This window comes from Strigops habroptila, chromosome 14, assembly GCF_004027225.2.
Source record: "Strigops habroptila isolate Jane chromosome 14, bStrHab1.2.pri, whole genome shotgun sequence".
NCBI classification, from domain to species: domain Eukaryota; kingdom Metazoa; phylum Chordata; class Aves; order Psittaciformes; family Psittacidae; genus Strigops; species Strigops habroptila.
In genome coordinates this window covers 10,357,532-10,370,336 of record NC_044290.2, presented here as the reverse complement: position 1 = coordinate 10,370,336, position 12,805 = coordinate 10,357,532, and the positions used below count along the sequence as shown (strand labels likewise).

The 12,805-nt window shown below is 48.6% G+C and overlaps 1 protein-coding gene across 2 annotated transcripts in view; it reads right to left on the bottom strand.

Moving 5' to 3' along the window:
* Positions 1-9,559, bottom strand: part of MAP2K6 (mitogen-activated protein kinase kinase 6) — a 56,505-nt gene extending 46,946 nt beyond the window's left edge. The window contains exon 1 of one of the 2 annotated variants that reach the window (XM_030506398.1): positions 9,210-9,559. In XM_030506398.1, coding sequence (XP_030362258.1) covers positions 9,210-9,225 — 16 coding nt within the window. In that variant the 5' untranslated portion in view covers positions 9,226-9,559. Of the gene's footprint in view, positions 1-8,769; positions 8,998-9,209 lie in introns of those variants that run through there. The other variant, XM_030506399.1, reaches the window with a different exon arrangement.
* Positions 9,560-12,805: the final 3,246 nt, after the last annotated feature.

Here is a 12,805-nt window from a genome sequence, read left to right as displayed (position 1 = left end):
CCTTCTAAATTGGGAGCTGTAAATACAAAACCCCCTTTATAAGCCTTTCTGTCAAAGCCTCCATAGAACTCCCTGTGCGAGGTTCAGGACTGTAGTGTCAGTTATATACACACACACGCTCACAAATCCAGTGCTGCTTTCTGAGTTGCAAGAACAGATAAGCAGAAATGGGATAAAAAGAACCTAAGAGAAAGCAGGGTGGTATAAATCATCTACGCAGATGCATAATGTCCATCCTACTTAGCAACCAGGACAAAATACATCCCAAACCTTGTAAATTCTTGTGTGTGTGCTCAAACCCCAAGCACATTCAGTCCCACTGACTCCTGCAAAAGGACTCCTATGCTCCAAGTTTAGCACGTGCACAAGTAGCTTCAAGATCAGAGCAAAATAAAAACCCTATTTAGCTTCTCTTTGAAGGGGAAAGAAGAAGATTCTTCAGACCCCACTCATCCAAATGAGGGCCCTGCTTGGCTACAGCTGCTCTGCATCGGCTCTGATTCAGTCTCCCAGATTGCTCCTTGTGTTTCAGCTGCAGCAATGCCTTTTTAAAGCAAGCTCCTGGAAAATGAGCCTCCCCCCTTTGCAGGAGGTGCTGGCCAGGAGATGCTTGCACAGGATGAGCCTTAAATGCTTGTGCCACAAGGTAAAGTAAATGCGTGTTGACGCTGGAAGCACTGGCATTGTTCTGAGGTCTGTGCAGGAAGAGCGAGAGGAGGAATGCTCTCCTATTGCAGGAAGCTGTTCCAGCCTCTTATCAGACATAAAGCTTCTGAATTCTTGCGGGGGAAGTACCAAATGTTTTTGAGGGGAAGAAAAAAAAGAAGGGAAAAAATAAATCGCATGCTTAGCTATAAGGGAAGCTGCCTAATGGCATGAATGAAACCCAAGTCGTGCTATGTGGGAGCTTGCCGTGCCGCATAGCTTAGGTGGCTACAAGCAAGAGCGTGTTACCATACTGTCACCCCATAGAAACGTGGGGATGCACAAGCCCAAAGGTCCTTCTCTCTGCCCAAAAGGTGCCTGCAGCCAATTCAGCCTTTCTTGTCTCCAAACACCAGCTTACTATGAACCATCTCTGAATGCCGTGTCTGTGTCGCCCTCCCCAGCTGCCAGGGACTATTTTGGGCTCTCCCTCCAGTTCAGATGCTGCTCCATCAGGGGCTGTTTCCTGATGTCCTTTCACACAGTGCACTGCACTGATCTGTTCTTTTACTTAATCTGTAAAACTGATTCCTTGGCAGGAATTCAAGTTCTCCATCAAGATGCTCCAAGTTTTAGTGGCAATGAGCAAATCACTGGTGTCCTTGGGAAAGGTAAGGAAGTCGGAGCCTATGTGTTTCTTCTAGAGGGTATCTCCCAAAGGACAACTCTGACACACAGAATGACTCTCTGGTTACGTAAGTACCTGTATATATAATGGCTATCATGGTTTATTGCATAGATCTGAGTAAACCTCAGTTTTAAGTCTGTTCACTGTTTTATCACACTTTGTGGTCCATTTGAGCCAAGCACTCCTTGTCTCCAGCCTGGTTTCCCCTGGTAGGTTATCAGGGGATTGTGGTTCCCATCTCTTATAGTTGAAAAGCAGAAAACCCTTTGGAACAGGTTGAAAAACAACAGTATCTAGAGCATTGCCTTTCTTCTCCTTTAATAGGCTACTCTGTCAACCCTCTGCTTGTTAAATGAGAGAAAAATCTGTGGGCATGCAGCGAAGGTCAATCTTGTGGTTTTTGAAAGCATTTAATTAGTACAGTTAAGTACTGAGGTCTGCTTGGGAGTGAGCTTCTCCATTAAGCATCAGCATCTTTCTGTCTGCAGAAGCCAACTTGCAAGAGGGGGCTGCAGGTTAAGGCTCCATCTCCATGTCCAAACCTTCAGTGGTGTTTCAGCTTAGGATGAAAACTCTTTCAGATTCCCTGTCCCGTTGCTAGCTCCAAAACCTGCATGGCATTTGGAAATCCCGGTTGGATCTCTGTCTGCACCTCATTAACAGCATGGACTCCCAGCTGGCCAGATCCTGGTCTCCTTGTGCAGGGGCTGGGGTGACCCACTGCACCCTCAGGGACCCATCAGGGCTGCCAAAAGCCTTGTGCTGTGGCTTGTACGCCTGCTGAGGCGTTTCTTGCTAAGTGCTGAGGCTCAGTGCTTAAACAAAGCTACTTAAGATGTAGCTTTGCCCAAAGGGGTTTTGGCATTTTGATGATAGCATGTAAAATCCCTGTCTTCCCCTTCATCTACCTGGAAGAAGGGCAGATGTACTTAGCTGCTACAGGTGTTCCACTCCTTGAATGAAGCTATAATAAATGTCACATATCTGGGCTTTAATCCCTGGGCAGTGGCATCATAAATGCTACAATCACAGGCTGCCACTTCCTTTTTAAAAGGCCACAGCATCAGCTGTTTGAAAGAAGAAATCAACTTCAGTCATACAAAGCCAAACTTGGTTTTATTTCTTCATGCTTTTGCAGCACGGGAGACCCTAATTACAGGCAATTAAAGCAGCCTTAGGAAAAGAAGGGCTGTGTTGAAATCCAAGCTGGAAAGTGTGCCTCTAAATGGGTGCCAGTTGCCAGCGCTGGAGAAGTGCTCCAGGAGAAGGACCTGGTGCTGCACAAACCCTCCACACAGAGCTGGGGCCAGAAGGACCTTCTCCTCTCCTGTGCCTTGGTTAAGTGAACACTTCACCTCCTGCATGCAGGCACTTGCATGAGCATGCAAGTCCGGCGGGCTCTTACTGGGGCTCCTGCATGTAGGATACTGGAGATGCTGGGAGTTGATGAGAGCTCATAGAATGGAGCAAGTCCAGGGAAAGAAAGTCAATAATCAATGCTGGGCTTGCCCTTAGAATGTTCCCTCTCTCTTTGTGATGCTGGTACTCTCTGAAGGTTTGTCTTTGCCAGATGGGGACTTCCACTACTTTAGAGCTGTGTCAGAACAACAGACTACTTTGAGTCATTTTCTATATCTGACCTTGAATTACTGGAGCAGCAATAAACATTAAGAGCAATGAGAACATAGAGTGAAGCTGTAATTTTTACATTATAACTTGCTGCTTGAGTGTGATATAAGCCCTGCTGAAAACACGAATGAGGAACTTGCGGAGCAGACCCTGCTGCAGGATGAAAACAAGCACAACAGCATGCTGCCTGGGACTTCCAGAGCCCAGCAGCCAGATGATGCTCTGAGGCCATTTGGCACTGATAAGCATTGTTTCACTGAGTGCAATTACATATTTTTGTTTAGAAAAAAGATTCTCCTTCAAAAGCAGCTCCCAAGTCTCTGCTGATTCAGCCTTCATTAGAGGCCTCTTACTGCAGACACAGTGAAGTGTTGACTCCTGTACTTATTTTCTATTGCTGCCTTATCTTTGGCATCTCATCTGCAACTTCTGCTGGGTTTATTTTTCTCTCCACTGGTTTCATCTGAGTGCAATAGAAGTGGATGCTGTTTGGGCTTCAGTTCTTGCAATGATTTGTGATCTGCTTGGGTGCAGGATAGGAGAATCTAGCCTCGATTATAAAATTGCAAGCTAAGTAGGCTAACAAAACAGCAACTGCAAGAAACTGGATCAGCTTTGCTCACTGAGGTTTTCCTGCTCAAACAAGGGAAAAAACATGCTTTCTCTCTGCAATCTTTCTTACAAATCTGAAATTCTATCCAAACAAGCCACAGCCATTGCTCCTACAGCAACTCCAGGGGACAGTAGCCTCAGTAGCTCCAACCCCAAAGCACCCTCCTAATGCAGCTGGATGCTTTTACCATGCCCATACAAATCCAGGTTCCTGCTTGACAATAGGATGCAAATCCAGAGTGATGGTCAGCCGGGCTTTGCTAGCACCAGCAGACCAAGATGCACAAGTGGCTGTTTGGAGCTTCCGTAAAGGATGTTCAGCATCTGTCTGCAGCATCTCCAATGTAAAGATGTTTCACAGGTGCTTTAGCACCCCAGAGACTTTCATGGTGGGATGAACCCTCTGAAACATCAACTGGGTGTTTGGAATTCCTAGCTTAAAAGGAAGGACAGCTTTAATTTTGCCTTTGAGGCAAAAGAAAGCCCTACAAGTGAGAGTCTCAGGCTTCCCCTCTCCAAACTGCTTTTCACTTTTGCATTGACACTTGTCAACATGCAGAATATAATGGATTTGAAGACAAAGGCAAACTTTTTGCACAATGAGTAGATACAGAAATTGCACTGAATGGCCTTCACTGCTTTGCTATCACAAACCGTAATACCTAATGTGGCACCACTCCAGGGTCCTAGATCTGCTTTCCTGCTAACATTGCTCTAGCTGATAATGCTAATCTCTTCAACTATGCCCAGGCAGGCCCCAAGGAAAGGAGCTAAGTAACTCCACAGGTAATGAAGCATTTATTTATTATTTTAATTATAGCTCTGTCCAGGTCTAAAATGAACAGAACAGTCCTGCAATTTACCCGGCCACTGGAGACTGACTCAACACTATATAATGATGCTGCTGCTGGCCACGCTGCCAACTCATACAATGCACCCATCATCACCCAGAACATGAGTGACCATAGTCAGGGATACCCACGTTTCACCCCTTGCCCTGACTCAGAACTACTTGTGCCACCAGCTGCCATTGGGAAGCTGTGACCTGGAGATGCAGAGCTTTGCCTTTGGAGCAGAAGGCATGCAGGCTAAGCATTAGAAATGCAAGTTCATGGGGTGAATGCAAGGAACCCCATGGGAAAGGGCTGGGAACCATGACCATGCCCAAAGATCAGGGTAACAGACCCTGCGGTCCTCCAAGTGCAGTCATAAGGGAAGGCTGCAAGTGTGTTCCCACTCCCTGCTATTAAAGCTCTCCTCTTTTCCTTCTTTTTCCAACTTAAAAATGGATTTGAGCTCTTTTCAGATACGTCTTTAAATCCTTTTCCATGAGGTTTCTATATGTGGTGCTATGGCTCTTTTCAGCAAGAGAAAATGGACAAGTGACATCAAATGCATGTATTATTTGGGGGGAAAAAGGCAACTTTTTAGCACGTTGTATACTTGCAACCACAGAACACAGGATTTGCAAATCCACCATGTGACTTTGAAGGTAATTATGTTCCATTAATACCAATGCTCTTGGAGGAATGAAGTGTCTCATCTTTAAATTACTTCTGTGGTTTTAATTGAGTATCATTTGCTTCACCTTAGCAGCTTGTGCATGTGTCAGAGGAGGGAATTCACCCCAAAGGAAGTTCCATTTTTTTGGGTGGCTAAAGTAGCAAATAAGCAACACTTAGTGTGGCAATGAGAAACCTGAACAGAAACCTAAACTTTTCTTCAGCTGGGAGAAGAAAACAGCTCTTTGCTCCTTTTCCCCTGCAACTTATTGCTTTTATTGCTATAATTACTTCTGCATATAATTACTTTATAATTACTTATAAAAGTTGGAGCTTTTCAATGCCTGTGTCTTCCTGTCCACACCAAGCACATAGCTTAGCAGCGGGGAGCTGCTGCACTGACCAGCACATCGCCAAGTCAAGACATAGGGACAAGGAACCCTGCAAATGCACCCTGGTTTTTGCACCCCCAGAATCACTGCCTGGGATAGAAGGACAAGCAAATGCCTCCTTAGTGCAATGCAGAGGGAGCAAAGCCAGCAGCCGGAGTGGCTCAATGGGGTGTTTTGGTCCCCACTGTGCACAGCAGTGATTTGGTTTATATCAGACATCATTTCTAACACTTTCTACCCCAACTAGCTGGTTGATTAACTCAAGGTTAATTCCTCCAGCGTGGCACTGCATGCGACTTTTAAACCTCTCTATAACCATTTGCTCCCTCTTAACCCAAAGCAAGTACACAGGCACCTCCACCATGGAAGTGATAAAGCAGAGAAGGGTGAAATGGTAATTCAACATGATAACCTTAAAACATTGAAAGTAAATCAGCAACTCAAACTGAAACTGGCTGTTTGCTGCTAGACCAGGCTTTGCTAGGCTTGCACCTCACTGGCCATGCCACAGCTTTGCTCACCCTGCTCTGGCAAAGCCTGGCCCGTGCCAAGTGCCTATGTCATGGGAGTGAGTTAATAGTGAGAAGCTGAGGTGGTGCTGACGAGGCAAACTGCTCATTGCACAACCAACAGAGCCTCACGCTGCTCATGGGTTAATTTTATACCAGCAAAGACCTGCCACCTACCAAGGATTTAAACAAAAATAACCCCAACTACCATTTGGGCTTTACACTGATTCCACTGGGACTTCTAGCTGGGAAAAAAAAAGAGCATTTCACATAAAATGCAGTATTTAGAATAGGCACAGGGCCTTTGGTCAAAGTCCATAGGGTACACGTTCAGTCAGCACCACGTGGGACATGGTTCTCATAATCTCAGTGTCCCTTTCTCAGCTAGAGCACAAAAAACTGTGTTTGAAACAACAAAGTGTAAGATATTAGGAATGAGATCAATGGACAGCAATATTGAGTTAAATGTAGCTCATTTCAATGCACTGTTTATGAATTAGTGCTCTAATGGGAACTGCTCCCCCTTCCCTTATTTCAATGGAGAAATCTGCATATTTGCAGGTTACTCCTCTGATGTGAGTGAATAATTCCCCCATTACAATGAATTTGGAGGACTCTTGAATATATCTGCTGTCACGAGAGTTCAGATTTATAGCCTCAAACTCTGTTTAACTTGTAATTAATATGAACTTCCGCATTTCTTTTTCCTCTTCCAGAATAATATCCTATTAGTCATGACAGCCAAATGTGCCCTATTTGGGCAATGATTCAACTTCTTCTGAGCTCCTATCAACATCAAGTCCCACTTGTCCGGAGTAGGGACTTGATGGAACAGACTGCAGGGACCTGCTGTGGAAATCTGATTTGCTGTGTATTGCTCCATCCAACTAAAAATACCATTTTGCAACTTCAAAGAGGAGATGGAAGGTAGAAATGAGTGATATGCAAGGATTTGGACCTGGTTGGTGACTTAATTTCTACTTTATTGACTGCAAAGTCTTGGGGAATCCATCAGGGTGCAGGGAATATGACTGCATCCTGCAAGCACAATGCTGGAGGCATCTGCTATGGAAAGGGCCAGGATGAAGCTGTTGCTTCCGAACCCCAGGGAATGTTTTATCTCCTGCAGCCCGTGCTACAGTTGTGTGCAAAGCACATCACCTCCGCTTCCTGCATGGCACAGGTAGGGTCCAAGGAGCAGTTCTGCCCTCTAACCTAGGTGAGATTCCTTGCAGGGAGCAAGTGTTATCAGACAATAACCCTCCTGATTGCAGGTTCCCCTGACAAGCAGCATTAGGAAAAAAAGAATTAATCTCTGGCAAATTCTGAGCACAACTTTGGAAAGGATTCAAAGCAGGGAGAGGGCTCCGCAGCCCAGCAGCTGGCTGGAGCTCCACGCAGTATTTTAGAAAGCTGACGAGGAACCTCCTGTGCAACACATGAAAGCTGATCCTGAAATGCAGATTATGCCTCCCTTAATTCATCCTGAAGAACGATACCTCTGCTGCAAACCCCTTCCCGAGCAAAACCTCCGCCTGAACAGCTGAACTTGGAAAAGTTATCCGTGCAAGGAATTCAGACTTAGACACCCGTATTGCACAGCGCGGGATGGACGGGAAACGGATTCAAGAATGATGCCATTCATTGAGATCATGTTTTGTGGGTTGGCTACTTGCATTTTCCCCATTTTCCTGGTATGAAGAAGGATGGACAAAGCGAGCGCAGGGGATAAGTGGCACCGAGGCAGGGTGGGCTGAAGGGCCACCAGCTCAGGTCCCTGCCACCACTGGCTCCATGTGCTGCAGCCATCCCACCCTGAGGCTTTTGGGGACCCACAGGAAGTGGCTGCTCCCCTGCCCCACTATGGGTCATGCAGGGACCCTCCCGCAAGCAGCAGCGGGCATCATTCGGTTCAATTCTGAATTATCAAACTTCTTTGGCTCTTTCTATTGGAAACTTTTAACAATTCTCTGCTTGGCTGGAAAAGATGACTGCAGCAAACCCAAATTAGGAATAAATTATACAACAACTTTACATTTTTCTTACAAAGGAAAACTGTGTGGCAAGAGCTGTGAAAGCACCTCCTTCCCATGGCTTCCCTGCAAGGCTTGTGGAGGAAGGCCACGGACTCCACAGATGGCTTGGGATTTAAAAACAAAACAGCAAGAAGCAGCCCCGGTCCCAGTTTGGGATCTGCTCTGCCATGCACCGACTTGCACCCCCCCTGCTCCCCAATATGTGTGAGAGCTGCAGAATGCAAGAGCCAAGCTGCAACAGCAAATCCACCCATTTAAAAGAAGCTCCAAAAGCTGCATCTGCTGACATATGGGCATCTATTTCCACAATGAATGGCCGGAGCAACTCCTCCTTAAAACATCTCCGGCCGGCTCTTGCAGGGACTATTGCATTCCCACTGCATTTTTGCAATATTAAACTCTCCACCTCCTCCCTCCCACCACCATCACCCCTTCCTTGCAGGACACAAGGCAGAACCACTCCGGATCAGTTCAAAAGCAAAGCTCAAACCTTGCCCACCACGCTGGCAAAAGAAAACAATCAATGCAATAATAACAACAATAAATCACTGCCGTCCCCTCCCCAAACGCTAAATAAAGCAGCTCTCAGCGATCTGGTGTTACAAACCTCCGACCAAAAGTTACCAAATATTGAAGGGGGGGGGCTGGGGGGGGAGATCGGTGGAAAATGATCTCAGTCCTGGCACAAGAACAATACTTTCCCATGGAAACATAGGTATATATTTAATTCCTCGCTAACTCGCACTCAAGTTTCACCTTTCATCTCCTCCCAGGACTTGTTTCAAAGTTTCATCTCAATGAAACGAGCCCGCAATCCGCACGCACGGCCAGAACCCCATTTTACTCCTCGACACCCTTTTATCTCCTTGCTGACCGGTGCAGGAGGCAGACGGGGAGGGGGGAAGAGATTCGGTGATCCCGGCTGAAGAATTCCACTAACGCCAAAGCGCAGCTGAACGGAGAACCCAGCCTGCAGGAACTGTGTCTGTGTGTGTGTGTGTGTGTGTGTGTGTGTGTGTGAGTGCGTGTGCGCACCCGCGCCCAACAGGAAATGCAACGGGGGGAGCCACGGAGAAGCCTCAAACTTCAAATTGCAATTGCATCCCGAGCACAAAACGCATCCATGCATGCGTGCACCTCGCGAATGCATGCACGGCCGTCTGCAGAGCTGCAAGGAAGAGAAGCAGGAGCCTTACCTCTGGGCTGAGACATGTTTTTCCCCCCCTTGTGCTTTGCAGGGGGCGGGGGGGGATAGATGGGAAGCACAAAAGACTTTGCCTCGCCCCTCCTCTGGAGCTAGTTTTGCAAACAAAGATGCAAACTGCACCGCGCTCGCTCTTCGTGCACCTGGAGTTCTCCTGCCTCGCTGCTGCAGCTCTCCCTGCAGCGGGGGTGCGCAAAGGGGGGGTGCACGTCGGGGGGGCTGCGCTGCGCTTGCACGCCGTGCAGCAGAGGCCCGCGGGGGGCTCGCTTCCCCCCCCCCCGGCGCGGTGTGGGGCAGCCTCCGCGGCACCTACATGATGGGCCGGGGCTGGCGGCTCGAACCTCCAAACTTGGAGCGGGGGGGGGGGGGGGGAAGGTTTGCGCACAGCGCAAGCGCGATGCCCACGGCCGCCGCGCTGCCGACTGGGGATTGGAGTCTCTGCCCCCCCTCAACCCCGCCTCGGCCGCTGCGCTGCGCTGCGCTTCCTGCAGGGGGCGGCGCGGAGCTGCGCGCCCGCGGAGCCTGCGCGGGGTCTGGCGCGAAGTCGCGCGGGAGCGGAGGGAGGGAGCGGAGCGGGGGAGCGGAGGGTCTGCGGTTGGCAGGGCGGGAGGTGCTGCGGAGTGTCCGCGGTACGGGCTGCGGGAGCGAGGTCACTGCAGCTTCCCGGCGCTTCCCTTCTTCCTTGTGTCCTTCCTTCCGTGCTTCCCTGCATGCCTTCTGCTCTGCCTGCTTCGCTGCCAGCCTCCTTCTCTCCTTGCCTGCCTCCTTCCTTGCCATCATCCTTCCCTGCCTGCCTGCTTCTCTGCCGCCCTGCCTGCTGCCTGCCCTCTCTGCCTCCCTCTCTGCCTGTCTGCAGCCATGACCCCCTTCCTGTGCCTCTGCCTGTTTGCTCTATCTGCTTTCCTCCCTGCCTGCTTTCCTGTCTCCCTGCCTGCACACTGTGCAGTACTCGGTGCTCCGTGCAGGCAGTGGTTGCAGTGGCTGCTGGCTGCCCTCCTCCTGTCCTCACGTTTGGGGGAAAGTGGCATCCACCCAATGCAAACACATCCCTTGGGAAACAGTGAAAGGCTCTGGGGCTGGGGCTGGGGCTGGAAGTGGACGTGGTGGGATGGCGCATCCCGGGCTGTGCAGGAAGAGTTGCACCATCACTCCCACCATGCACTTGGGTACCACTGGTGCTGCCAATGGTGGGTGCACACCAAGCTTCCACCGGCTGCCCCGCACTGGACATGGGAAGCCCATCACAGCTCCGTTTTGTCCCCATTGGCTTTAGATTTTAAGGATCTGTTGGAGAGAAACATCTTTGTGCTTGTGTGATGCCCAGGGCATCACACATTTTGCACAGCACAGTGGTACCTGGGCTTAACCACAGCTCCCGCTCACCTTGTATAACATTAGATATTTCTTAATCCTTTTTCTCCTTTTCCCCTCACAGGCAGATGAGATGAAGTGAGCTTCCCCCAGGTCTGTTTTCTAAGTTGGTCACCGTGGCCCCTGTGGGCTCATGGAGGTTTCCCATGGGAAGAGCTGATGCTGTACCATGCCCCAGGGATGGAGATGCTGCCTGGATCAGGAGTGCAGCTATACCCTGGGGTGTAGTAGATGGGTACCCGCTTCTATACGTAGGAACTCCAGCTCAGGAAAAGCCCCCAAGGAAAGGGAGGCCTTCCTAAAGCTGTGCTTTACATTAAATGTGTGTTCTGTTACAGGTACATTGGAAGAATTAACACTGGAAGAATTAAAACCCAAAACATGAGCACTAAGAAACATGTGGTGTGGCTGATTTTCACACTCCTCTGTATGTGAAAGCCCTCCTTGCCAGCCCCATGGGCTGAACTCACTCTAGGCTGGCGTTGGTCAGGATTTTGCCCCTTTTATCCGCAAGGACTGAAGTCTGGAGGAGGCTGTACCGCTCCATTAGGGATCTGTTTGTGTTTGGGGTGAGGGAAGTATGCTGCTGCATGTGGTCCTTCCTGCCAAGCTGCAGCTAGATCAAATCCTTACAGCCAAGCAATAAATCCCCCAAATGAAAGGTTTACAGTGGAAATGCTGACAACCCCTTCACTAACCCCTTACAAATGGCAGCGTTCAAACTCAGTAGCTATAAGCTAAATGAGCAGCGGTGCCAGCAGCCTTCGATGAGTGCTGTAGCGAGCCTGGAGGCCTTTTCTGGGTAAAGACTATGGCTTTTAATTTGCTTTTAATGCTTCTAATAGATTTCTGCTGGTCTGCCCTCCATGCAGGTACAGAATGAGGGATGCTCCTTTGGTTTTCATTGGGTGAGAACAAAAGCCTGGTTGTTTTAAGGCATTTTTTCCTATAGAGGATGGAGTCATAGAACCGTGCAGGGCAAAATGCAGGAACCAGTGAGGTGCCTTGTGTGAGCTCGTGTCTCCCGGTGCATGGAAGTAAATTCTCTAGGAATATCACTTTAATCATCTGGTGTCAATAAGTAGTGCCATTCCGTGTGCATCCCTGTGCAATCACTTCATAGGAAGTAAATTACTGCATTATATGGTCCTGCAAAGTGCCTGGGGGAGCAGCTCGGAGGAAGGGACTTACTCCTAGGAGGAATCCATAGGGCTGAGCAAAGAAATCTGCTTTCTGCACCTAGGTCTGGCCATAACTTTTTCTCTAGTACTTACCCTCTATGTAGAATTGGAATTGCATACGTGTTATGGTTTGTTTCTTCCTCCTCCCAGCTTGCTGCCTCATTGCTAAGAGACTATTCTGCTGCAGAGAAATTGGACAAACGTGCTGCGGTTTCAGGGCACTGCTGAAAAAACATCTCCTCTCGGCGTTTGTAAACAGGGGATTTGCACCAAAATATGCCTTTGTGTTAGACATGGCTTCGTTTCCAGCGTGTACTTTGATTGCGGCGCTTGGAAGGCAAACCATGTGTGTCCCGTGGCGGGTTTCTCCAGTAAAAATACAATTAGAGGCTTGGGTTTCAGTGTTTGCACGAAGAGAGAATCAACAGGCTGGAAATTAATCCCAGAGCTCTGCCCACAAACAGCAGCGAGCTCGAGGGGTGCAGCTTCTCCAAGGCTTCGCTATTGCAAGACCACTGTCAGAGGTCCTTTATGCATTTCAGTGTGTTACACCTCAATGTGTTTTCTCCTGGTTCATATCCCTTCATTAACAATTGTTTGGAAAATCCAGATGTGTGGTGATGTGTAATTTATAACTATGTTTTATAGTTTATATATGTTTTAATCATAGATGGTGTGAAACAGAAGCAAAACTGGTGTCTGAAACACCTCTGGTACCTCCTTGGACATCTTCAAACACTAAGACCAGGTTTTGGGGCTCAAGTCCTGGTTCTCTCAGTGTGGCACGCAGTGGGAAGGTGCCGTAGCTATTGCTCTGATGCTCTTGCATATTTTGGATGACAACCCTGTGCAGGGATGGACAGAAGCCACGGTGCCTGGGAAGTGGGATCTTCCAAAACCAATATGCTTTGCAAACGGAGAAATCAAGCAGGGCCAGCTTGCATGGAGCATGAGGTGGGACTCTGCAGGACCTCTGCAGAAGGACCCAGTGGCTATTTCAGCTTCTTTCCATTCCAGTTCATGTTTCTGTTGGATT